The sequence below is a fragment of the Antechinus flavipes genome, chromosome 3 (assembly GCF_016432865.1).
Source record: "Antechinus flavipes isolate AdamAnt ecotype Samford, QLD, Australia chromosome 3, AdamAnt_v2, whole genome shotgun sequence".
Lineage (NCBI taxonomy): Eukaryota > Metazoa > Chordata > Mammalia > Dasyuromorphia > Dasyuridae > Antechinus > Antechinus flavipes.
The window spans coordinates 584501902-584528344 of NC_067400.1; the positions used below are offsets into that span (position 1 = coordinate 584501902).

At 51.1% G+C, this 26443-nt stretch overlaps 3 protein-coding genes and 1 long non-coding RNA gene across 9 annotated transcripts in view; 2 read left to right on the forward strand and 2 right to left on the reverse strand.

The window, feature by feature from the left end:
- Positions 1–968, forward strand: part of KIF17 (kinesin family member 17) — a 68185-nt gene extending 67217 nt beyond the window's left edge. For 5 of the 6 annotated variants that reach the window (XM_051988343.1, XM_051988341.1, XM_051988345.1 and 2 more), the window contains one exon: positions 235–968. In XM_051988343.1, coding sequence (XP_051844303.1) covers positions 235–425 — 191 coding nt within the window. In that variant the 3' untranslated portion in view covers positions 426–968. The remainder of the gene's footprint in view (positions 1–234) is intronic. The other variant, XM_051988344.1, reaches the window with a different exon arrangement.
- A 1552-nt stretch (positions 969–2520) lies between these two features.
- On the forward strand, positions 2521–8664 carry DDOST (dolichyl-diphosphooligosaccharide--protein glycosyltransferase non-catalytic subunit). Its single transcript, XM_051988350.1, has 11 exons — positions 2521–2758; positions 4269–4379; positions 4830–4916; positions 5781–5884; positions 6016–6110; positions 6383–6476; positions 6810–6958; positions 7281–7428; positions 7648–7768; positions 8126–8232; positions 8337–8664. The coding sequence occupies exons 1-11, from the start codon at positions 2560–2562 to the stop codon at positions 8484–8486; spliced, it is 1365 nt and encodes a 454-aa protein (XP_051844310.1). The 5' UTR covers positions 2521–2559; the 3' UTR covers positions 8487–8664.
- A 412-nt stretch (positions 8665–9076) lies between these two features.
- On the reverse strand, positions 9077–26390 carry PINK1 (PTEN induced kinase 1). The gene is made up of 8 exons (XM_051988349.1): positions 25920–26390; positions 20363–20644; positions 19548–19648; positions 17309–17491; positions 16041–16204; positions 14459–14586; positions 13655–13891; positions 9077–10046 (listed from the first exon to the last, which is right to left on the reverse strand). The coding sequence occupies exons 1-8, from the start codon at positions 26298–26300 to the stop codon at positions 9789–9791; spliced, it is 1734 nt and encodes a 577-aa protein (XP_051844309.1). The 5' UTR covers positions 26301–26390; the 3' UTR covers positions 9077–9788.
- LOC127555762 (uncharacterized) lies at positions 22475–25012 on the reverse strand. Its single transcript, XR_007952280.1, has 2 exons — positions 24805–25012; positions 22475–24772 (listed from the first exon to the last, which is right to left on the reverse strand). It is a non-coding gene; the product is annotated as an uncharacterized LOC127555762 (long non-coding RNA).
- Positions 26391–26443: the final 53 nt, after the last annotated feature.

Consider the following 26443-nt stretch of genomic DNA (forward strand, 5'->3'; position numbering starts at 1 on the left):
CGTTTCCCATCGGCAGGCTGGGCTGGGCAGGAGCGCCCAAGTGCCCGGATGGGAGCCATTAGGCTTGGGGCATTTGGGGCTGTGGCAGAAGGCTCCGCCCCTCCCCCCAGCTAAGGACCGCCCGGGAAGCTCGGACTCTGGTCCCAGCTCCAGCGTAGTTTGCGCGGGGAGGCGGGGCCCGGCAGTCACTCCGGGATCTCATTGGCTTCTTTGTGTCTTCCCCTGTATCCGCAGCTTACCATAACTCGCCGCCCGGGCTCAACTCCCCCCTCAACAGCGCCTCCTCCATCCTGACACCCATCTCGCCCACCCAGGCCACGGACATGCCCCAGCCTCGGCCCTTCCGCCTCGAGTCCCTGGACATCCCCTTTGCCAAGGCCAAGCGCAAGAAAAGCAAAAGTAACTTTGGCAACGAGCCCCTCTGAGCACCGCCCCCGCCCCACCCTGCCCCGCCCCGCCCCGGGCTGGCTGGCCCCGTCCTGGCCCGGCTGGACTCGGCCTCCCCTCCCCTCCGGGGGGGAGGGGCGGCGAAGGGTGCCAGCCGGCCCCGGGCCGGGGACAGCGCCCGCGGCTTGCGCGCAGCCTGCCCGGCTGGCAGCACTGGGGCCAGAAAGGACTCCTTTGGCTTCATGATACGGATACTTCTCCGCTAATTTAAACAGCACTGTTCTCGCTCCTAAAAAAGGACCCAGCAGTAGTTGTTTTCCTGCCCCCCACTCTCCCCCATTTTGTTTGCACCTGCAGCCTGAGCCCCCCTGAGCACCTGCCAGCCAGTGGTGATCCTGACGGAACTTACCGGACGCCCCTCCCCAAACGCACCACCGCCAAGGGTTTTCTGGGGGGCCACCCTGCAGACCGAGGGCACCCTGGGCCTTTGCACGGATGAGACTGGAAAGCCATTTGACCAGAGGGAGGGAGCGGGTCCTCCTTTGGACTCTCCTGTTGATTGAGCTTTGGATCCCGATGAGCTTTTGGATCGATGGTGGGACGAGCCTGGCCTCACCCGGGAGCCGCCCGCTCCAGTTGGGAGCCGGCCCTCCCCGGAGCACACCTGGGAGCTTCCCATGGAGCTGGCACATTAAACTGCCTCTTTCTGATGAGCTCCCCTGGAGCGACTCCCGTCTCTTTTTGGAGTCCCTCTGGGCTCTGCTTTCTAGGCGCCCGGGGCCAGCCGTCAGCCAGGGATGGAGGCCTGGCAGGGATGGGGGAAGTAGTGCCACACTTAGAGGGCCTGGCTTCAGACCCAGATCTGCCTCCACATTAGCGGTCTGACTTTGACCCCCGCTCGGTGTAGGCAATGTGCAGAATGAACATGCCCTCCCAAACCATGACCCTGAGGCACTGAGCAGCGCTGTGCCTCCTGGAGGGCTCTTCCTGACTCCCACCTCTTCCCCCTCCTCCCCTCCCCTCTTATCCATCCCACTGGTGACCGTGAGCTGAGAATGTGCTTGCATTTGCATATCGTCCCCGCCATTCGTTTAGACTGCACACGCTGAAAGCCCACTCTGAGAGGACCCACTGGGGGTGGGGAGGGCAGAGGGCTGGCTTGGGAACTAAGAAGTCTTCACACCTTTGGGCTGTGACCCTGGGCTGGTCATTTAGCCCGGAACCAGGCAAAAAGACGGGAACTGCCAATGAGAGCTGGTTGTCTGCATCAGAGAAGGGGCTATTTCGTGCCAGGCGTTTCCTATTTGTGATGAAAGTAATGGCATTTTTATTTCACTTTAAGCATTTGTCACTTGGTAAAGTCATGGGCGAACATCTCAATTTTTATCCTCAAGCCTGGGAATTGGGTGCTTTTACCCTCAATTTACAAAAGAGGAAACTTAAGTGATTCAGAGCAATTTTTTTTTTTTTTGAGCGGAGAAATGCCAGGTCATTTTGGCGTTGGATTGATTTGGAAGATGAATGGAGCGGGGGCTGGACAGCGGGAAAACCGGGAACCCAGGGGTTCAGGACGAGAGAACAAGGGAATGAAGCCAATCTTGCCCCGAGGCAGGATGCGATGGCCTGAAAGCCTCCGAGCCGGGGCTCCCAGGCCGCTGACACCTCCAGTAGGTAATTCTCCCGCTCTGGGCCTCAGTTTTCCCATCTAAAAAATAGGAACGGGTCGAGCTGGGCTGTGCTCCAAGATCCCTTTCAGTTCGAAGGTCCAGTGGCGCCCTCGCCCGGAAATGGGGTGGTAGCGCTCAGGTGGGAGGCAGAGGCTTCAGGGAGTGGGCTGAGGACGCACGGTGTGATGGGAAAGAAAGCTGCTGCCCTTCTGGGGTGGGGCCAGAGAGAGGCGGGCGTCACTGATTGGTGGTCTCTGTAGAGCTGGCTCATTGGGATTGACGCGTTCCTTAGGAGGCCGGGACGGGATGTCGTTCGTCCTACCCAATAGGCTTCGAGAATCTTTGTCTCCACCTTTTGGGAGCGTTCGCTTGCACTGCCAATACACTCCCACCCGGACTTCCGGAAAGCCAAATTGCTTCCGGTGGCCGCTCATGGCGATTGGGCGGCTGCGGCCAGAGCACTTCCGGAGCGGCATTCCCGGGGTAGTGTAGCGGCAGGAGGAAGATGGAGGCCGGCCCCATGTCAGCCGCTCGCTGGCCCCGCGGCGCCCTCCCCTGCAGGCGGGCTCTGAGTCTGCTGCTCCTGCTCCTGTTGCAGCTGCTGGGCCCCGCCAGCGCCAGCGCCGGATCCCGCCGCACTCTCGTGCTGTTGGAGAACGTCAACTTGCGCGAGACCCACTCGCTGTTCTTCCGGAGCTTGGCGGGTGAGAGGGCGGAGGGCGCGCGCTGGGGGCTGGAGGGGGCAGGAGACCTCGGGGCGGGTCGAGTCTTGCGGGAAGCAAAGGGGCAGAGTCCTGCCATGGGGGCGGGGAGAGGTCGCGAAGCTGTTAGTTGGGAGCGGGGTGGAAGCCTCGGGGCTGGCTGGGTCGGGGCCGGCCCGCGGGTAGGAGAAGACCGCTTGTGCCGTGCTCTCCTTCAGGGCAGCCCCCGAGTCAGGAAGACCGGAGTTCCGATGGGGCCTCAGGTCCTGACTAGCTGTGAGACCCCGGGCACTTGCCCAACTCGGCCCAGTTTCCTTCTCTGTAAAACGGAAAGAAATGGCCAACACTCCAGTATCAGCTTCGAAAGCCCCAAACAGGCTCACAATCGTTTCTTCGAGAACCCTTGTCATCCCTCTCATGCCGCTTCTCTCTCGTTCACCTGGAGCCTGTTAGGGCCCAGTCAGTGTGTTCTTGGCACACGCCTTGCGCTTAGCGGGGACTTGCTCAGTCATTTAGGGGGTGTCTGACTCCATCACTCCCTTTGGGGCTTTCTTGGCAGAGAACTTGGAGGGGTTTTGCCTCTCCTCCAGAGCATTTTACAGACGTGGCAAGTGACCCAGCTAGCGAGTGTCCGAGGTGGGAGCGCCACTTGGGTCCATTTGGCAGCCTACCTGCCCCCTCCCTTTGGGGCTCGCTGGCTGGCCCCGAGGGGCTCTGGAGTAGGAGAGGGTGGGGAGGCCTGGGCTTCCTGGGCGTCCCGGGACTTGGGACTGCGCCAGGCCTTAGAGCATCCAGCCCAGCAGTTGGAGAGGAGACTGAGGCCTGAGGCTGTGTGTGGATTTGAGCCAGAGAGCATCCACGTTTCCCTTTCATGCTCAGGTTACTTGGGCGCTGGCTGTGCTGGGGGACACCTGCCCTCCAAGGGCTGCCTGGCTGGGGAGGGAGGGTGGTAACCTGGCAGGCCTCAAGACTCTTCCCTCCCCTCCCTCTAGACTTCTGGAGCCAGATCCTGGGGGATCTGTGTCTTTCTGTGTCTGTCCTTAGCTTCTGTTAATGAATTGCTGTGGCAAGATAAAAAAATGATAGTACGCTGGAAGAAGGACGTATTTCACATGTCACGGCAGAGGAAAGCATCATTAACTCTTGGAGAGGTTATGTCTCTGTGGGGCATCTAAGCCTTTCAGTGACCAGCTATTTCCCACAGATGCTTGGAGGGTACAGAAAGTGACCATTCTGGCTTTACAGTTAGGACGTCTGGGTCGGGCTCCGTCACTGACTTGGGGGCCCTGAAGGGCATTGCTGTGTCCAGAAGGGAGCGGGACAGTCCCTGCACATAAGGAGTTATTGCCATAAATGCACTTGTGGGGTCTGAGACCTGGGTGCCCCCTGCTGAGGGGCCTGGGGAATGGCGGTGGTGGCTGGAGGAGTTTAACAGGCGAGTCCGCCCCCTCCCCCCTGTCTTGGTGCTTCTCTGGCTGCTGTCTGTCTCAGCCTCCTCCTCCTCCTCTTGCAGACCGAGGTTTTGACCTCACCTACAGGACTGCTGACGACCCCAGCCTTTCCCTCATTAAGTACGGGGAGTTCCTGTATGACAATCTCATCATCTTCTCTCCTTCTGTGGAAGGTAAGTGTAGCCTTGGAGACAGAGGCCCAGGTGGCCTTGCCTTGGCTGCTGCTCCCTCCCCTTCCCGCCTGCTGTGCGAGGCTGGGATCCAGAGCCAGGGTGGGCGTCCATCATGTGTTCTCGTGACCTCCCGTGTTTGTCCTCACGTCACTGTGCACGGTGATGCCTTGTGTGTAATGTCAGGGACAGAAGCAGGTTGGACCACATGGAGTGGGGCAAGGTGGGAAAAGAAGGAAAAGGATCTGCTGGGGAGAATGGGCCACAGTCAGAGGAGAGCCTGGCAAGGGGCTGCAGGGAGGGGAAGGTGTTTAGTTTGCTTTGGAGGTAGAGTGGGATTAGATAGCACTTCCTGGAGTAGATGGTGCCCAGGCTGAACCCTCCACATTTCCAGTCTTTGTGGGGCAGAAGCCTTGAGACCCTAGTGACTCATCCCTTGGTGATTTCTTTCAGATTTTGGAGGCAATATTAATGTAGAGACCATCAGTTCTTTTATTGATGGAGGTGGCAGTGTCCTGGTAGCTGCCAGCTCAGACATCGGTGAGTACAGCCTTTCCTTGAATTCAAGGCAAGAATGTTTTTCATTTTTTCTCTTCCCTCACAAATACAGATTGCTTTGCCAGCATGTGGTAGATGGATTGGGGGGGGAGGGGATCTTCAACTGGGAGGCTGTGAAAAGAGTCCCTTGAGATGGGTTTGATCTCAGGGGTTGGGTGTGTAGATAATGGGGTCAGATGCTCAGGAAGGAAAAGCAACAAGATTTGACAACTATATGAGGATGAAGAAAAATGAATTAGGAATGTTTCTGAGGTTGTGAACTTTGGTAACAAAAGAAGTGGGTTTAGGGAGACACCTAATGATTTCACCCAGGAGGAGGAAATCTTACTGGGAGATGCTTCAAGTCACTAGAAAGATAAGGACTAAGAGAAAGTCATTGGTGACCTCAGAGAAAAAAACAGGGAATGTTGGGGACAGAGTATCATGTGAGAAATGAGAAAAGACCACTCTTTCTAGGAGTTTGGCTGTGAGGAGGAACAATATAGACCAGCAGCTTGAAGGGAGGGATAGGGTTAAGAATGGGTGAGATGGAGGAGACAGTGAATTAAAAATGAGGAAGGGAATGGTATGATCAAAGGATAAGCTTCAGAGGAAAGAGGGATGAAGGGTACAAGTGAAAGGGTTGGCTTTTGCAGGAAGTTGGGGGTCATTATCTGTTTGAGCCTGGAGCAAAGGGGAGTAATATGGAAGGGATTGAAACCTTGGCTTTTAAACTTTTTGGTCCTTCATTGTGATGTTGGGACTGACAGGCAGACAGTGGAAATGCCACACAAAACTTATTTCCTTTTGGTCCCCATCCTTACTTGTAGTAAAGGCAAAGCTGGGAATTTCCTGGTCTGTTTGCAGGCGACCCACTGAGGGAGCTGGGCAGTGAGTGTGGGATTGAATTTGATGAGGAGAAAACAGCTGTTATTGACCATCATAACTATGACATCTCTGACCCTGGAGAGGTAAGAATCCAGCCTTCCTGATGCACAGACAAGAGCGGAGTCAGGGCGGAGGGGGGATATGGGGGGAAGCAGCACTGCCCGGGAGGCGCCTTCTCTTTATGGTCTCTGCCTTTGGCCTCTGTTCCTTGCAGCACACACTCATTGTGGCAGACACTGAAAATCTCCTCAAGGCCCCGACCATTGTAGGAAGAACATCCCTTAATCCCATCCTGTTTCGGGGTGTTGGGTAAGTGATCCAGCAAAAGCCAACAGAGCCCTCCACGAATTGGAAGGCCAAATGTTACTTTTTCCTTCCTACAGGAAAATGGCAGGCATTTCCCTGGGTACAAAACAAAACTCACTTTCTTTGGCCATTGGTTGCGCCATGAGCATGAGAATGTTTATTATTGGGAATCAAACTTTTTCCTAGTGTCTTAATTATTTGATTATTCCAGATGCTACCTACCTAGCTGAGCATTGGGGCTCATCTAAATGCCAGGCTTCTTTTTTCTCCTGCAGAATGGTTGCTGATCCCGATAACCCTCTGGTGCTGGATATTCTGACAGGCTCTTCTACTTCATATTCCTTTTTTCCTGATAAACCGATCACACAGGTGAGTGCTCACAGGAGCACTTCTGGTTCTAATGCTGTCCTTAGGAGGCTTCACATAACAGCCCTTGGGCATCTGGTGACAGGTGGTTTAAAGGGGCAGAATTTGGAGAGGACATAAGACCTCGAGGATGGTAAACTTTAAAAATGGGGTACTGGATACAAGTGAGAGGACATCAGAAAGTTAGGGTCAACTTGGGTTTTGAGATAGGCCATGCTGTGAAGGCATCCACATGTAGGAATTTAAGGTCTGTGTACTCAGAATGAACTAATAGCAGCCCAGCGTTTGGGCCAGGACTCAAAATGACAAGAAGCTGACTTGATCCTGTTTTGTTAGTATCCCCATGCAGTGGGGAAGAACACCCTCCTGATTGCAGGACTCCAGGCTCGGAATAACGCCCGAGTCATCTTCAGCGGCTCCTTGGACTTCTTCAGTGATGCTTTCTTTAATTCTGCAGTGCAAAAAGCCAGCCCTGGCTCCCAGAGGTAAGGCCCAGGGCGGAGGGGAGGCTCAGCTGTTCTGAGACTGAACCAGCAGATTAGCCCCTTGGATCATTAAGTAATTTTCCTTCATGTGATGTAGAACTAGCAACATCAAAAGTTTATTCCTGGTTTTTAAAGATGCCAGTGGGAGAGAGTAGATGGCAACCTTTCTATGGGTCTCTTTCCTCTTCCAAATGTGATCACTGTCTGACTCTGCTAAGTGATTCCACCTTCATTGAGAGCTGTACAGACAGTCTCTGGAAAAGTTGGGCCTTGGGGTTGCCTAGTCATGCTGGTTCTCATCTCTCTCGTCTTTCTTACCCAGATACTCCCAAACAGGCAACTATGAGTTGGCGGTTGCTTTGTCCAGATGGGTGTTCAAGGAGGAGGGTGTCCTTCGGGTAGGGGCTGTGTCTCATCATCGAGTAGGAGAGAAGGCCCCACCCAATGCTTATACTGTCACAGACCTGGTGGTAAGGACCTCCTGGGCCAGGGGGCAAACTTGGGGATGAGGAAAGAGGAAATCTCAGTATGCTTGAGAGCTGTCTTTTGTAGGAGAGGGCCAACTTATCTGGACATGACTATTTCTAGGCCTTTTCAGTAGTCCTGGGAGAAGTAGCTGGGGGGAAGGGGGGAGAACGTTAGACCAGTGACTTGCTAAATGTTGTGGCCTTTTATGTCTTGTACCTTAGGAGTACAGCATTGTGATTGAGAAGCTTTCAGAAGGCAAGTGGGTCCCCTTTGATGGGGATGACATTCAGCTGGAGTTTGTCCGGATTGATCCATTTGTGAGGACTTTCTTGAAGAGAAAGGGTAAGTCTCCATGGCAGAGAAAAGCCTGACTTTCCTGTCCCTCGTCAGGCAGGATTGGTGCTAGAGAGGTTTTATCAGCTCTGCAATTAAGTTACTTTTTTTATTTAGCTACAGACACTTTGACACCCTATCTGGATCCCCACATGCTGAAATAATGTAGGGAGGGAAATGCAAACAACAGGACTAGTACCTGCCTCCAACGGGTAATCCAAGTACTCTGGAAAAGCACATTAGATTTAGAAGTGAGATTGGGTTCAAATTCTGGCTCTGACCTTCCCTGATTGGGTGGGCTGCCTTGCCTTGGGGTGATAGGATGCCCTTTGAGTTCTCCTCTTGATGTAGTTGGGACTTTCCTAGGTGGCAAATACAGTGTCCAATTCAAGCTACCAGATGTCTATGGAGTATTCCAATTCAAAGTGGATTATAACCGGTTGGGCTACACGCACTTATACTCTTCTACTCAGGTGAGCATCCGAGGGCTCAGGGAGGGCAGAAGCACTTTGTTTGCTGAGCACATTTGCTCACCTAGCCAGGGACTTGGACTACCTATTCCCTCTCTTTTTTACAGGTGTCTGTGCGCCCCCTCCAGCACACACAGTATGAGCGATTCATCCCCTCAGCTTTCCCTTATTACGCAAGTGCTTTCTCTATGATGGTTGGGCTCTTCCTCTTTAGTGCTGTCTTTTTACACATGAAGGAGAAAGAAAAATCTGATTGAAGGAGCCTTGGAGTCCTATGGGCTGTAGGTTTGGCAGCTATGGGTGGCCTGGACCAGCCTCACTTCTCTGAGAGACAGTTACCAGGGTGGGGGATTCTCCTCCAGCATCTCTGCTCCAGGGTCTTTGGTGGCTGCAGCCACTCATTCCCACTTGTGAAATAAAAGATAGTTCCTCCAACTGGTTCCTGATCCATGTTAAAAAAACAAGCCAGTCACATTCTGCCTATACTCAGGACAATCTTGCCCAGTTGGCCTGTACCAGATCACTAAAAATCTTATTAGGGCAATGATTTCTTAAACCACCATTAAGTATCATTTAAATGATACTAGTTAGTAGCTAATTTAGATACATGTTTACATACAGATTTTTTCTATCTAAAAGTTTTGACTCTTGTTGGGTATTATAACTGTTGTTGCTCCCATTTTATGCATAAAGTTCAAGGGTTTTTTTGTAGCTCATCAAAAATAATCAAATCCAAGTCCCCTTAGAGCCTTCGACAAGTAATTTAAGGTAACTGGGTCTGAATTTAATTAATCTGAGATGTTTGTGAAAAGTATTTTTGTTCCCAGACATAAAACCACACCAAGTCCCCATTTCAAGGCATATATTGTACCTTTGTTAAAACATGCATTTAATTCTTGAAAGTAGTGCCTATAAAATTAGAGGGAAGTTCCACAGCACATTTATTTCTGTTTCTTGAGATGTTGGATGTACTTGTTAGGTTTTGGTTAAGTTGTTCCGAGCCAAATTTTTGGTTTTTACTTCCAGAATGTGCCAGGACCATACTGCATGCTTAATTATGTAACAACAGTACCCCACCTTTTTATGATCCTAGAATCAATCACAGGGCTTTTAACTTGGATCTTCTCCATCAGAATCAGGCTCTTCCCCATGGTGCAAATTGTTTATGCCTCAAGTTTCTTGTGAAATAAAAGAATTTCATTTGTGGGAATTGAGGATCAGATTCTTTTAGTTTGTATGCTCCCCTCAAGGTGTGTGGACAAACAATTGAGCTCATATAACTCGCCCGTTTTTGTATAACTAGAGTTAGTAGCTACAACCTGATCATTAAGTGACTCCTTTCACAAAATCCTTCCAATAGAGCTATCCAGGCTGAGGCTTCCACATCTCCCTTGCTTGGGCTCAGAGTTGCCCCATTTCACTCCCACCTCTTATTTTCCTGACTCTACATCCAAACAACCTGCATCTACAAAGCCCCCAAGTCCCCTTGAGATACTGTTAGAACACAAAGAATGCTGCTAACTAAGTGCTTTTAGTAAGTTTTGGGTGACATGGAACCATCAAGGTGCTGCCCTCCAGGAACGGAGAAGGAACGCTGCTTGACAGAGGGCTTCATACTCCAGGTTAGCCAAGAAGCACATCTTCATTTTGGTTTCTACCCTGTTTCCCTCCATCAACCGGTCAGTCAGCAGAGTGGCAGCTGATTGGTGAAGGAGCCAACCAATCATCTTGTCTGATTTCAGATTCTTCATGGCTAAAATACTTTCACCCCAGAGGCTTAAGTGAAGTACATTTGCTGCTACTCGGGCAGATGGTCTCTGAAAGAGAAGATGAGTCATAGACTAATTAGTCTGCAGCCTACCTTATACTATCATGGAGAACTACCTCACTCATCAGACGACTCATGTCTTTTACCCTCCACAGTTCTGTGAGGTAGATGGTCTGGATGTTTCTCATAAATATATCATGGGGCAGCTAGGTGGTGCACTGGATAGAGCCACCTGCCCTGAAGTCTGGAGGGCCTGAGTTTCAATGTGACCTCAGACACTTAACACGTCTTAGCTGTGTGACCCTGGGCAAGTCACTTAACCCAACTGCCTCAGCAAAAAAAACCCAAAAATAATCATTAGCTAAAAGTACTAATATATATTTTCCTTAATGAGTTAGTCAATTTTTTTTTTTTAAATATTACTCCCCCCATCGTGAGGCAATTGGAGTTGACTTGCCCAGGGTTATACAAGTAGTAAGTGTCTTTGAGGCCAGATTTGAACTCTCATTCTTCTGACTCTAGGGGTAGGCCCAGTGGCTGCCCTGAGAATTTTATTCTTTTGCCTTTAGCACAATCCAAGATGTTTACCTTGCCTTCTGGCCAGCCTATTATCTGCTGAAATCTCTGCTCTGTGCTCTCTCCATGCCTATTAAAAGTTACTTTTCATAACTTTTCTCTAATGTATGACTTTTACTTTTTTCCTTTGAACATTAAAAAATATTCCAGAGTTCTAAATTCTGTCTCTACAAAGCTCTTTTCCCACCCATTGAAAGGTAAGCAATGTGCATCATGTAAGCATGTGCTATCATGTAAAATATGTCCATATTAGCCATGTTGAAAAAAGGAAATTATCCTTTAAAACACACTCGAGTTCGTCAATTCTCTGGAGGCAGATAGCATTCTTTATCACTAGTCCTTTGAAATTGTCTCAGATCACTATTCAGAGTAGCTAAGTCTTTAGTTAACTATTACTACAATACTACTGTTACTGTGTAAGTATAATGGGGTTCTGATCATTTCCATGTTATCAGTTCACATACATATATATATATATATATATATATATATATATATATATATATATATATATATATATATTTAGGTTTTTCTGACACCATTCCCCTCATTTCTTATAGCACAAAAGTATTCCATCATAGTCACGTATCACAACTCAATTCAGTCATTCCTCAATTGATGGGCATCTCCTCAGTTTCCAATTCTCTGCTACCTCAAGGGCAGCTGCTATTTAATATTTCTGTACAAAAGTCTTTGATACAAATAGTAGTGGTGTTGCTGGGTCAAATAATTTTAAAGCCCTTTGGACATAGTTTCAAATTGTTCTCCAGAATGGTTAGACCAATTCACAACTTAAGCAAAATAGTATATTAGGTCCCTATTTTTCCACATTCCTCTCCAGTTGTCATTTTTCTGTAATATGACAGAATATGAGCCAGCTTAATGGATATGAAGTAGTACCTCAGAGTTGTTCTAATTTGCATTTCTTAGTGATTTATATAATTTTTTCACATGATCATTAGTAACATTCTATAAATTGAGGAATGGTTCTTATTTTTGTAAATTTGACTTAGTACCCTACATATTTGAGAAATGAAATCTTTATTAGAAAAACTAGCTATAAAAAATTTTGGTTATGTCATCGTCTGTGGTGTCTTTTAGCAAAATAGCGTCCCTGATAATCTGTTTTAATTTTCTTTGCTTTTGCCTTGTCTGAGATCATTCTTGCTACCACCCCTGCCTTTTTTTTTTTTTTTTAATAATAAAGTTCCAGCCCTTATTTCAAGTTTGTGTGTTTTTCTGTTCCAAGTATCTAATTCATTCTGCAGTTTCATGAATAAATTCATCCCATTTCGCTGTTACTACTGTGCATTTCTCTACATCTTATTGTATTGTTTATCCTCTTTGTACCCTCCCTCAAGTCATTTGCTTTTAATCACTCCTCCCCCTTTTTCTTATCCCCTTCCCTAACCTTCTGAATCTGTATTTTGATTTTCCTGTCACTACAGTAACTTTATGGTCTTATTCTTTTTATTGTTTGCTCACTTTTCCAGGCTATTTCTTGACTTTATGTTAAGTCCTGAGATGGAGGGGGTACTGTCCCAAGCTTCAGGTTTTTCATGCTATTGTTTTCAGAGGTAGTTCTGAGGTTTGTGGGTTTTCAGTTATTCCAGGGTGTTATGATCTAAGGAGGGGTGGTCACTGCTCTCCTGACGATCTGGTCTATGTGAGCCTGTTTTTCCACTATCTCTCACTGGGGTCTCCCCCTTCCCTGTGGCTGCACTCTAGTGCTAGTGGCTCTTCCTCACCCTGGAGTCCTTGTACCAGTGCCAGCAAAGGATTCCATATAACCTTCTGACCAGCTGTACACCCTCCTCACCACCTAGGGGCTGAAAGCTATCTTTTCTACCACTGTCTTAAGTTGTCTCATGCTGGAAAATTGTTTTGCCCTGTCCCTTTATTGTTTTTTGCCACTTCGGAATTCATCTTAAACTGTTCCTTTAAAGTTGTTTGGGAGAGAATTTGGGAGTCCCTGCCTTTACTCCACCATCTTGGTTCTTATTTTTAACCTGCCTCTCTTACTAATGTGACAATTTGCATCACTTTTATTCCCTAATTTTTCCTCTACCATTTTTCTCTAATTCTTCCGTAATTCTTGTTAGGCTTGTATCCAATTTACATGACCTTCCCACCCTCCATCTCCTTTGGGGCTTTGCTATTTTCTAACTATTGTCTTGTGTCTTGGTCTTCCCTGCCTCCACAGTGGACGTTTATGATTCTTTTTGTTTGTTTTCTCATTTTTCTGGTCTATTTCTTGACTCTGGGTTTGATGTTAAAGTTGGGCTCTGCTCACCTGGGGGAGAGAAAGGGGGTACTCTCTTAAGCTTCAAGCTTTTTCCTGCTGCTGTTTCCAGTTACTTGGGGGAGGGGGCTCCTGCAAATTTTCACTGCTTCCCAGGTGGTGTGCTCTAGGGAGAGGTGTGGGTTACTCCTCTCCTGTGTGCCCCAGTTTCTGCTGGTGCTCCTCTCTGCCCTGGAACTGAGACTGAGAACTGGGTGGGGTTGATAGTCGCCATACAGCACCTGGTCCTCCACCCAGTGTCAGCTCAGGGTCCTCCTCTATGAGCTCCTTCTGACCAACTGTCCAGTCAACCCTTCACCACCTCTGGGCCGCAGGGGCCCAAGGGCTGCCGCCACAGCCACCTCCAAATCCCAGTGCTGTGTCCAGACCTCTCTGGTGGACCTCCTAACTTGTTCTGGGCTAGAGGTCTCATTCGGTCCTTGTCTTGGCTCTCCTCCAGAATCTGATGTGAAGATGTTATAAAGTAGGAAGGGGAAGCTGAGAGTTGGGCTGCACTGCTGCCTCTCTCCTGAATGACCTCTATCAAGAGAGGAAAAGGAAATTCCCAGGATCCTGATTAACCATCTGCCTGGCTGGCCCCTGCTTGGCAGAAATCCTAAACACGTTTGGAGCTTCTTGGGAGTAACATTCAGCTTGGGGAAACAGACTGAGCACTTGGCTCACAGAGCTCCCTGCCAGGTTCTGGCAGCCCCTGCAGATGAAATGGCTTTTCAGGCCTTGGGTGTCCCAGGTGCCTACCAACTGCGGGTGACAGAAGCAGGGATGGCCCCGGTTCTCACCTTGTTGGCGTCCTTCTGGAGCAGCGCTTTCACCACCTGCCTTACATCCAAGGGCACGCTCTCAGGCAGCGCGGGAAGCTGAGACTCACAGTAACTGCGGCTGTCCAGCTGGGCTCCACCATGTCCATAGAAGGGATTGGGGAGTCCAAAGATCTCATAGGCAATAGCTCCCACTGCCCAGGCGTCAGCTTTGCTGTAGTCGATCACCACCCTGGGACCAGGAGAAGCTGTCGACACCTGCACGGGAAACAAGGAGGCAGTGGACAACTACCACCTGTGTGCTAAGGCGTTCCCATCAAAGTTCCCATCAAGACTGTGTGGTCCACTTCTGTCACTCACAAATCGCCCTGAATGGACATTGCTGGCCCTGGTGTGACACTCCTATGTCCTTCTTAAGTTCAGAAATAACTTACAAAATATTAAATGTTTTCCTAATAAGGATTAGGAAAAGGTCCTTACTGGATGTTGAGGACCACATAACATAATTTTTATTTACATTAACACTCCAAAGGTTTACAAAGCATTTCCATTCTAAGTATGATCTTCATTTTAAAGAAGAAAACAGGCTCAGAGTAAAGTGAATAGTCTCCAGTCTCACCACTTGTGAATGAGCCTGGATTTAAAACCCAACTCCTCCTCCAAATCCAGTGCTCTTTATACCCACTACATACATGCAAAGATCAAGGGATTCCTAAAGAATAAGGGAGTGTCAGGTCTTGGATCCACGTTGTAAAGGGGAAAAAACCCAACCATTAAATCCCGGGAGGGGTTCTTACCTAATGACACACACACAGCCAGAATTACCTCAGGAGCCATCAAGCAGCTATTTCCTCCCCGGTCCACGTACCAGCTGGTAAAAGGCAATTGTAGGCCAATGCTCTCATCAGCCAGACAGCAACCGAAATCTGTTATTACCAGCCAGGGGCAGCCAGCTGGTAAGGCAACAGGTAGGGGCCAATGAACAATCATTAGAGAGGGCCCTTCACCCTACCCTCTTGGATCCCCACTAGCTTCAGAACTAAAGCTACGGGTCCCCAACTGGGCAGGAACCTAGGGGAAATCCTCTAGTCCAACCTCTTCTCTAACAGATGAAGAAACTGAGGCACAGTGGGGGGAAGGGATTCCTCCAATGGCACAGGGCAAGTTAGGCCCAGGCCAGAACCCAGCTTGCCAAATTCCCATCTGGGGCACTCTCCAAAACCTCTTACTGCCTCTATTGCATAGTGGTAGAGGATAAGTGAAAAAGGAAAGAATTTAATCATTTTATTAATAATACTAGCATTTTTATAAAATTGGTCATTTGACCAGCTCTCTCTCAGACCAAAGACTGTCACGGGCTTACAGCTTATATGCTCATGGGAAGGAGGGGTATTCTTGGAGGTAGCAATAACAATGAGAGAATGAATACTACAGTGAGGGTCTGAGAATGACATCAGGTCAAAGAGAAACCTCCCCCAGCCTTAGGCAATCAATTCAAAGAGTTTATCCCCATCCAAACCTGACTAGACCACAATAACTTCCCCACCTGGTTTGGGGTCTGATCAAGACTGTTAAGAAAATTAGTCCAATCTATCACTAATGTCCTTCAAGGAACTGAACCTTTGAAATAACTTTTTAAAAAAAAAGGAAGGAACTCTGGATCTCCCCAAATCATTGGTTATTAATAATCATTTCTCTCACTGGCGGATCAGAAGACTGGAAACCAGGTGTGATAGACATAGGTGTGCAGTGATTTAAGAAAATCCAAGTTGCAAATATTCAAAATTAAGGGAAACACAAAGAGTTATTATTTATCAATAGTATTTAAAAGGAAAAAAAAAGGCCTTTGTTAAGTGTTGGATTCGAAGTTCTGAGATATTGAACTTAGAAGCAGTGAAAGGGTATCTAGAGAGAGCATGCAACTGAAAGAGCAAGCCAGGTTCAGGTCTCACTGTTAACACTAAGACTAGCTGCATGGTCCCAGCCGAGTCAGCTGGCCCCTCTGCCACAGTTTCCTCTCCTGTAAAATGAGGTAGATAGACTAGATGGTCTCTCAACGCCCGTCCAGCTCAAATCTGGCATTGACTTATGCAATGGACACCTTTGCTCATTTCAGAGAGAATAATGACCTCTCCAAGGCCTCATAGAGAATCAAAGCATGAGCAGGATTTGGACTCAATGGTCTGATCCTCTGACCTCCAAATCTAGGCTCTGACTAACTGCACAAAGTGCCCACACCCAGTCAAGGACAAGGGCAGTTCTGGGACGAACTGGAGCTCTGCCCCCTCCCCCAGTAAGTGCCCCTCATCTCTGCCCCACACCCTGGGCAAAGACGGCCAGCTTCCTCACGCCAGACTGGTCCGGGAGAGAGGCTCTTCTCCATGAGCACCATCGCCAGGCCACCCACCTGAGTCAAATTCCACGAGGACGTTGTCCGACTTTAAGTCTCTATGTGCGATGCCCTGCTGAACCAGGTGATCCACTCCTTCCAACAGCTGCAGGAACATCATGGTGGCGAGGCGGGGGCTTGGAGGGCTCGCCTGCAGGTACTGGTGCAGCGTCCAGGGGTAGCTGGGCACAGAGCGAGAGCTCACACTTGATTGGCTGACTTCTATCTCCTACAGCTTGGACCAGTATTTCCCTTTGCCTACACCTGGGACCTGCCTCTTGTTTCCACTCTGTATTCTCTGTCCTCCAAAGAGATCTAACTCAGTTTCAATTGATCAAGGATGAACAAGCAGTTATACCCAGAGAAAGAACACTGGGAGATGAATATAAACTGCTTGCATTTTTGTTTTTCTTCCCGGGTTATTTTTACCTTCTGAATCCAATTCTCCCTGTGCAACAAGAGAACTGTTCGGTTCTGCACACATATATTCTATCTAGGATATACTGTAACCTATTTAACATGTATAACATGCCTGCCATCTAGGGGAGGGGGTGGAGAGAGGGAGGGGAAAAGTCGGAACAGAAGTGAGTGCAAGGGATAATGCTGTAAAAAATTACCCTGGCATGGGTTCTGTATTCTCTGTCCTCCTTCATCTGCTCTGAAACCCAAGGGAGGACACACGATGGCACCACAGGGAGGGCACACGATGGCACCACAGCCCACACACCCCTCCCCAGGACAGCCTCAGGGCTGGTGGGGCCCAGGGCAGGGGATAACCCAGCTTAGCCAGTGAGCACACGTGCCTAGCACGGCTGGAAGGGCTCCGGCAGCCATCCTGCCTGAACTCTCAAAATGACTGTTTTACTGTCTGGCCTCTGCAGTTAGGGAGCTCGCAGTTAGTGTCTCCCAGCAGAACGGAAACCTGTCGAGAGCAAGGACTACTTGGGTGTTCCAAGCCCTGACACAGTATTCTGCATGCAGTGGGTGTCCAACAGAACTCTTTCTTACAACAGTTACAAAATGCTTTCCTGAGAGCACCTCATGGGGCAGCTGCTGGGCGTCCTGTCCCATCACCCCTCCATCCCCGAGTGGGGAGGCAAGCCCAGGTTCCCAGTCCCCAAGTCCGTACTTTTTCCCTATTCCTGCAGGAGCCCCTTCTCGAGCTCTGACACGTCCCATATGGACAACCCTTGACACCTCTCTCGTGCAGTTGTTCACGACTAGCTCTCCTACTACAAAAACGGCCTCAGCAAGGTCCTGGTTCCCCAGGTCTCCCCAGCACTTACTTCTTCATAACCAGGAACAGCGTCCGCCCGTGGCCCAGGCCGGAGGGGTAGAGCTTTGGAGGCAGAACGTCAGGGTAGTCCACCAGGGCCCCAGGCAGGAGGGGCACCGAGGAGGTGAAGGCCCGGAGCACTCGGATAATGTTGGGGTGGGGGGCCAGCTTCTTGGAACCTCTCTCCTGTCTCCTGTTTCAAAGTGACGGAACACATCAGGTTACATCTTGGACATGCAAAATGGAATGAACTTCTCCAGTTGGATAAGGAATGCTAACATGGCCAAGACCAGATTTTTACACCTGCTTCTTCCAAAGCAGAGGGTCAGTGCCAGTACATGCGGGCTGCCAAATGCTGGGTCACATATGATGGACTGGAAGAACACGCCTACCCTAAAAGCAGCATATATTAGGTCTGCCAGGAAAAGCCGAATACGCATTCACTGATCAAAATTGATTAAGTGCCTATGACATATAAAGGCCAGCCAGAGCTATCTTAAATCTATGAGGAGCCTCAGTTCATATTGCTGGTATTAGTCCTATCTTAGCCCTCTGTACCAATAGGACTTATCTGATCAAAATTCCTTAAGGAACTTCTTGGCAGAGCTCCCAAGCCCATTCACACCTTTGGAGTTGGAAGAGATCACCTGGTCCCATTTTCTCATCTTCTAGACCAGCAAACTAAGGGCCAATGACGTTAATTGACTTGTCCAAGATCACCAAGGCCACAAGGCCCAACAGAAAGGACGCTCTTTTTGGAGTGAAAAGCTCCCCGGACAGAAGCTCCTTAAAGGCAGGGACCGTCTGTGGGAGTGATGTTCTAGTGTAGAGCAGACAGCTCATCAGTGGTTGTGGCACTGGCTGGGCCGGGCCTTCAGGGCCAGGACACCGCCACAGCCCCTTGCTGCCTTCCTTAGGGTCCCACTACTCTTCTCCACATGTGAAATCCCCGTCACTATCTGAGCTTTCTGGCCTCCTCCTCTTTGCTGACGCCATTCTTCATTTGGGGAGGCGCTGATCCCAATCTCTGCTAAAAGGCCCTTCCAGGTCCGCCTCCATCGCCTCCCGGATGATGGCCCTGCCGATCCCCTAATGATCCCCCTCTCTAATACCTCTGTGCCTCTCCTTTGTTCTTAAGACTTGGATGCTGAGAGGAAGAGCCTGCAAAGTACAGACAGGGGCTCACCCAAGCTCTCCCCCAAACCCCTCTAAATACCTTCAAATGACATTAAAAAATTCAAGAGCAGCAGAACCTGCAAAAAGACTGAGGGAAGCAATTTTCCAGGCCCCTACACCTTGGGTGCAGGCCCCGGCAGCCAGACCCAGGCCCAGCACACCAGGAGCAGGCCCTGGGAGCCACTGAATCAGAAGCAGCAGTGGCGGCTTTCAGAGCTCTCAGCCCTCAGACAATAGGGGTCAAAAAACTGGTCAGAAGATTACAGGTCTCTGCACTAGAAATGAGGAAGTCTCTATTGCTTTGCCCATACATTGAAATCTCAGTCCTGGGTGGCAATCCCACTGCAAGAAATGCTCAGTACACCAGAGCCTGTAGCTTCGGTGGAACACGAACCCTCCCCTCCCCCCCACCCCACCCCTGATCCCAGTTCTAGGGCAGATGTGAATCGACCATGAAAGTATGGTATCTAAATAAAATGATGGGGATAAAGGAAAAGTGAGACATAGAATGAGGTACATTAAGAGAGACAAGAAAAAGCCTTTATTGTGGAGGGGAAGAGGAAAAAAATAAATTTTTAAAAAAGGCTGAATTTTATCTAACTATGCATACTATCACACACGTGTGCGCCTCTCACTCTCCTGCTCCACTAGGAGGATCACTCTGTGTTTACCTTAAATGCGTCCCCTGGACCAATCACAGGTTTCCCCCATAGCTCTGCGGGCATTGTGCCTGTGGGCACCGCTAGAGGGAGCCCTGCCCTTGCACTTTGTCAGCAGCCGCCAGCCTGCCAGACGACGACCTGCCCTCAGCTTCTCCAAGCACAGCGGGCCCACTGATTCCTCTCCAGCCTGGGAGGGGGCCAGGCCGCGGTGCGAGCGGCTGTCTGGGTAACATGCTCAGGAGCCTGCCTTTGCTGGGAGATGGGAGGGAGGAAAGGGAGGGCTACTTCCCTCCTCAGGGGGCCGGGGCCATGACTTTGGTGCCCCTGCCAAGCCCAGGCCAGGTGTTCTTCCACTAGGGCCCATGTTCCCTCGTCCCCAGCCCCCATGGCCACTGGGCTGCCGACTCTCACCTGAGAACAGCGGCCCCATACTCCCCAGACAGGGCCACGCGGCTGGCTGGAACCAGTTCCTGGCTCATGGTGCTGAAGATGGCTTCACTGGAGGAACCCGCCTATGAGGAAGGCCCAACAAACAGCGTTACCCCAGAGGCAGCAGGCAGAGGACAGAACCTTCTTTCCCTCAGTGGGAGCAGGGGGAAGGGTGAGGGCCATGATGTAACAGGAGCCCTCCTTAGAGGGAGGAGGTGGAGCTAACCCCAGCCTCCGACTCCCAGCAACCCAAGCCCCAGGTACCCTCAGGGAGCCACGGTGGGGAGGCAAACCGACTCCCCTGCTTTGCGCCAGTGGCTGGGACACACGCGTGTCACCGGCTGCTGAGCCCTGGTTACGGCTGTGGGACCCTCGCGCTCTCCTGAGAGAACCGCATTAGCCATGAGACTCACTTATCCCGTCCGGACCAATCTTGTTTTTTTGGAACCAAACGACTCTCATTCACAAGCTCTTTCCCAATTCTCCTTTCTGACTCAAAACCTAATCCGTGCACGTGCTCAGGCCACCTGACATCTTCTAACAGGGCAGCCTGTCCCCGGAATGCTGGCAGGCGGCCGGACGAAAGGCACGCTCCTCCCAGGTGACACACCATGATTCTGAGGACTCCCCCAGCGGAGGCTCAGGACCAGCTCCCTACTGGGACGGCCTGGTCCGGGCTCCTGACCGGAATCTCCCTAGGGAAGGCGTTTCACCCTTGGGGATGAGTCTGCCACTGAGCAGCTTCCAGAGCAGACTTTCTCCAGAGGCCAAGGGCTGGGAGGTGGCCAGGTACTCACCGAGATGTTCCACATCATCTTGATGGCCAAGGGAAAGGTTTCAGCCTTAGGCCCGGTGCTCTGCTCGCCTTCTGCAGGGGGGGCCGTGGCGGGATCCGGCCCCCGGAGGAGCCCGGGGCCTTGCGGCTTCTGGGGCCAGGCGGGCATGGCGGCCTCATACACCGCAGCACTGCACCCCTTGCCAAGGAACTGTCCGATGAGGTATTCCTCCAGCCGGAAGCCCTGACAACGCCTACTTGCCAGAGGATCAGGAAGAAGCTTGTTTTTCTGGGTGAAAATTTCCTATGAGAGGAGAAAAAAGGCCTGGTGAAGCGAGGGGCTACCTGAGGCCTGTATGCCCCCCGACTTAGGGACAGAGCAGCATTAGGTTCAAGGTCACTCAAGCAAGGTCAGGTCAGGAGCCGGGAGAAATACAAACCGCTGTCCTTCGTTCCTAGGTCTGAGCCCAGGCCATAACCTATCCAGACTCTTCTTGTTCAAAGCAACTTTGCAGCAAATGCCTTTTCTCCCCACTCGTGGGAGAACACAAGGTTGGTTCAGAATTTCTGGACTCTGCAGCTGGCACATTTGCTGCCGTGCTGCCCATCTGTCTGTGCTACAGAGATACTTTCTTTACAAAGACCTCAGGGGACAAGCATCAGACGGGCAGTGGGCACGGTGAGGATAACGGGCAGTGTGCCCCACAGGTTGTTAATGCTGCACACAACCAAGGTCTCATGAACTCTGCCGGACAGACCGATGTCCCTATATCAGGCTTCCAGTGAAGCTGATTCTCCCTCTCAGTTTGGGGCAGGTCTTGATGAGTGAAATCTTTATCCGGATTTCTTGGAAAAGGGAAAGGACCGATGGATCATCCCCCTAAAACTGGCTTTCCTCTTTCTGCTAATGGAATTACCTTTCCCTCCCTTCTCCTACTGCCTTGGTCCAAACCCTCACGACCCTTTCTTCAGCCCCCCTGGCAGTGTGGGGAACCTTTGGAGCCCTCGTGTTATCTTCTCTCAATCTCCCTTCTCCTTTATCACCTCCTTCACTACCCTCCTCATGCGTCTCTGTACAGTTTATAGGCCTGGTCCACACCAATTACTGAGCACTTCCCAGTTACTCCCTATCTCACCAGCACGGCACGGTGGTAAGAGCCAGGTGATCTGGGTTTGCGTCCCAGTGCTGACGTTTCCACCTCTTCTGTAAAACATGGAAGCACCCATGGGGCTGCCACGAGCAAGTGCTCTGTTCCCTGGGGACTAAGTAAGAGGAAGGGCTGACATGGTGTTCTCCGGGCCTCTGTAGCCACCTTGTGCGCAGGCACACAAGATGAGGCACAGGCCGCTAACAGACCGGCCCAAATGGCGGCCCGGGGCCAAGCGCACTGCTTTCCCCTGGGCCATCGGGGCCTCGTGTAGGGTATGTGTTACTTTACTTGGGCCTCATCTTGCCACAAACCGCAGGCTCTCTGGTCGGAGGCCCCGAAGGCACAAGAGCTGAGGGCCCCGCACAAGACTTTGGCCTCCTGGGCCCATCTGTCAGGAGGACAATGCTGGGCAAGCATGGAAGCCACGGCTAAGTGGGAGACATTATCACGCCGTATCTCTCACCAAATCCAGCAGAGTAACTTGGGCCTGGGAAAGCCCCCAGAATATGTGCTGACAGACTAAAAATGAACCAAGGGGAGCCCGCCTTCTAGTCCCTTAGCACCAGCCTGCAGACAGGTGGGCTGGCAGCCCCAGCACTCTCAGCTCCTCACAACACTTACTCTATGTAAGCAAAGTAGCTAGGGACCCGTGGGCGAAGGGACGGAGAAGAGCATGTGGTGTGGGAGCCGAGGGAAGCTGCCTCCACTGACACACTGGCCGAGATCCTCCCGGGCTTCCAGTCCTTGCAGGAAGAACCAAACCCGAGATCAGGACCACCAAGGGCTGGCAGTGACATGGCCATGAGTGAAGGGGAGAGCCCTGGAGTCAGGAGTCAGAAGAGTTAAGTTCCCACCCCTGGCTGGTCCACAGAGTGCTCAATGCCCAGTAGTCATCTTAAACTCAACAGGCCCACAATGGCAGCCTGCCCACTCCTCCTACCTTCCCTATTACGTAGGGGGCACCAGCCTCCCAGACCTTGGGCTTCTCCAACCTAAATGGGTGCTTCACACACCCGCTGCATCCAAGCTGGCGTCAGGGACTGTCGATTTCTCTTTGCACCACCTCTGCCCCAACACTGCCCTATCTGGGGCAGACCCTCATTACCTCATTCTATACTCTAGTGGCAGCCTGCTTTGGGGGAAATAGGGTATCTTGCCCATCTCAGGACTCTTCCCCACTCCTCCCAAAGTAGTTTTCCTAAAGCTGAGGTCCGAAGGTCACACCTAGGCAATAAACTCCAGCAGCTCCTTCTTACCTCCAGGATCTAATATAAAACACCCTTTGACATTAAATGGCCTTCTCAACATGGCCCCCTTCAACCTTCTCAGCCTCCTACCTTAAGCCCAGTAACACTGGATTCCCTGCTCTTCCTCAAAGAACTCCAACAATTGGCTCTGGCTGGAATATTCTGCCCACTCCTCTCTGCCTCCTGACCTAGAGAGCTTCACTTTAAGTTTCAACCACGATCCCACTGTCTAGGAAGCCTCTTAATTTTGGTACTGTTCCCCTCAGTTGATAATTTATCCTGTATGTATCTTGCTTGAGGTTGGGGGCTGCCTTTTGCCTTTTTAAAAGCTGTTCTTAAATATTTGTTGTTTGAATGTTTATTGATCTTTTGATCTTGGCCAAATCCTTCCTGGGATCTCTATTTTTCACTTTATAAAATAGTTGGAGACAGTGCAATAGTGGAAAGAGTTGGGAGATCTGGCTTCCAAATTTGAAGCTGGGTCATCTAGATGGCATAGTGGATAACATACTGACCCTGAGTCAAGAGGACCCAAGTTCAAATCTGCCTCAGATACTTCCTAGCTATGTGATCCTGGGCAATTCACTCAATCCCAATTGCCTTACAAGAAAAAACAAGTTTGGAGCTGCTTTATAACCTGGGAAATCACTTACTAACATTTTTGGGATGCAGGATTCTCCTCTAAAAAATCAAGGATGTTAGGCCAGATCAAATATATGGATTAAAGGTTTTTCATTAATCACTGGGTTAATGTTTCTACCTATGAGTGTACTACATGAGTTTGAATATAGATTTCAATACTTTTGGTGTCAATTACTATTTCATTTTAATCTCCAGAAGAGCAGTCAGCATCAGTAAATTCCATATGAGATCACGTGGACTAGCTAAAACAAATTTTTTGCTTAAAATCTCAGGCTGCACACTGAATCCTAAGGGGATATAAAGCCACCCAACTCTCTCTTATTCCTTGACATTCTGTGAATTAAAGTCCCAAAGATGAGGAGACCCAAATAAAAAGTCTCAGTCCTCAAGGAACATACTTAGAACATTCTATCGCCAGTGTGTCTCTCCTTACCTCCTGAAATGACCGTTTAAATTGTGTGCTGGGCAAGTAATTTTTTACAACTGGGTCCCAGATCCCTATCTTTTAAAAAAAAATGCAGCAGATGATCCCTAAGGTCCTTTCTTGCTCTACAGATGGAACGTAGGATGCCTTAAAACCTGGATCTTCAGATCATAAGTGAGGTAACAACATGTGACCAAGGGATCTTCGTCATCCAAATTAAAATCTAGAATTTTGTGCCCTATCATATTGCTTAAAAGGATTAGGAAATGGAAGAGCCTCTCATCCAACCCCTCCTTTTACAGATTAGATTGAGAGGAACAAGCATTTCCTATATGTCAGGCATACAGGGTTTCCAGTTGTATCTGGCTTTTGATGACCCCACTTCCTGGCAGAAATATTGGAGTGATTTGCCATTTCCTTCTCCAGCACATTTTACTGATGAGGAAACTGAGGCAAACAGGGTGAAGTGACTTGTCCTGGATAACACAGTTAGGAAGTGTCTGAGGCCAGACTTGACTCTGGAAAATGAGTCCTTCAGGCTCCAGGACTGAACACCATGAATTATGTCACCTCCTAGCAGTCCCTCAGTTAAGTGGTAGGTGCTACTATTCTCCTCATTTTATATTTGAGAAAACTATAAGGCAGACACAGGAGGCTGGATTTGAACTCAGAGCTTCCTGATCCAAGTCTCCACGCTCTCTGTACTGTACTCTCAAGGTCAGATAGGTAATAAATGGCATACATAATCTCTCAGCTATGATGTTCTAAGCTTTCTTCTAGTTCTAACATTTAAGGTTCCTTTCAGTCCAGGCTCTGTGTTTTGGCCCTATTATTTCTATGTCCTAAGTTCCTTTCTAATTGTGACTTTTGTTTGATGTTCCAAGGGCCATCCCAGCTCTGACCCCCTGGGTTCTAAGGGCCCTCCCGGCTCTGACCTCCTGGGTTCTAAGGGCCCTCCCGGCTCTGACCTCCTGGGTTCTAAGGGCCCTCCCGCTCTGACCTCCTGGGTTCTAAGGGCCCTCCCGGCTCTGACCTCCTGGGTTCTAAGGGCCCTCCCAGCTCTGACCTCCTGGGTTCTAAGGGTCCTCTCGGCTCTGACCTCCTGGGTTCTAAGGGCCCTCCCAGCTCTGACAGCTCTGACATCCCGGGTTCTAAGGGCCTTCCCGGCTCTGACCTCCTGGGTTCTAAGGGCCCTCCCGGCTCTGACCTCCTGGTTCTAAGGGCTCTCCCGCCCTGACCTCCTGGGTTCTAAGGGCCCTCCCGGCTCTGACCTCCTGGGTTCTAAGGGCCCTCCCGGCTCTGACCTCCTGGGTTCTAAGGGCCCTCCTGGCTCTGACCTCCTGGGCTCTAAGGGCCCTCCCGGCTCTGACCTCCTGGGCTCTAAGGGCCCTCCCGGCTCTGACCTCCTGAGTTCTAAGGGCCCTCCCGGCTCTGACCTCCTGGGTTCTAAGGGCTCTCCCGGCCCTGACCTCCTGGGTTCTAAGGGCCCTCCCGGCTCTGACCTCCTGGGTTCTAAGGGCTCTCCCGGCCCTGACCTCCTGGGTTCTAAGGGCCCTCCCAGCTCTGACCTCCTGGGTTCTAAGGGCCCTCCCGGCTCCTAAATCCTGGGTTCTAAGGGCCCTCCCGGCTCTGACCTCCTGGGTTCTAAGGGCTCTCCCGGCCCTGACCTCCTGGGTTCTAAGGGCCCTCCCGGCTCTGACATCCTGGGTTCTAAGGGCCCTCCCGGCTCCTAAATCCTGGGTTCTAAGGGCCCTCCCGGCTCTGACCTCCTGGGTTCTAAGGGCCTTCCTAGTTGACCTCCTGTGTTCCAAGGTTCCTCACAAAGTGAGGTCCCATGTGCTCACATTCCTTCCCGGGGCTGACCTTGCCACGCGCTGTCTCCCTCACGTGGCTCTAAGGCTGTTCCAAGACAACACTGGGGAGTCTTCACCAGCTCCAGTTCTAACAGGTTCTAGTCCGCTTCCGCAAGCTCTAACACCCAGTACCCGGAGTCCCCCGGGGCCAGGCCATTCCTCCCGACCTGGGCCCGCTTTGACCTTGCCGTGCCCTGGGCCGCTGGGTGTCTCCCGGGGCGGTGCGGGAGCAGGCACCCCAGAGCCCGACCCCGGCATTCACCTGGATGTCCTGGCAGGCCGAGGCCGCCCGCCGCCCCTCCGCCTGCTTCTCCTCCACGAGCCCCAGCCCCAGGCCGAAGGCCAAGAAGACTGCGCGGCCGCAGGGGGGGCCGGCGCCCCGGGCCCGCAGCACCAGCTGACGCTGCAGGCGCGCCGCCAGCCCCGCCACAGACTCTCGGAAGAAGCGGTAGCGACTGGGAAGGCCCAGCCCCGGCCCCGGCCCCGGCTCCGGAGCCGGCGCTCGTCGGACCCCGAGGCCCCAAGCCGGGCCCGGCCGCTCCGCTCGCCCTACGCCTCCCGCCGGGCCCGGCTTGGCCGAGAAGCGTATCAGCAGCGCCCGGCCCAGCTGCAGGCCCCGACCCAGCGCCTGCCGCAGAGCCATGGCCTTGGCCTTGTCCGCGACCCAAACAACCCCAAGCAGCACCTACGCCACCGGCCACCGGCCGAGCTGCCGCGCGCACTAGCCGGTACCGCGCAGGCGCACAGGTCTGGGGCGGGGAGCACTCTGCCCACGAGGAGATTGTT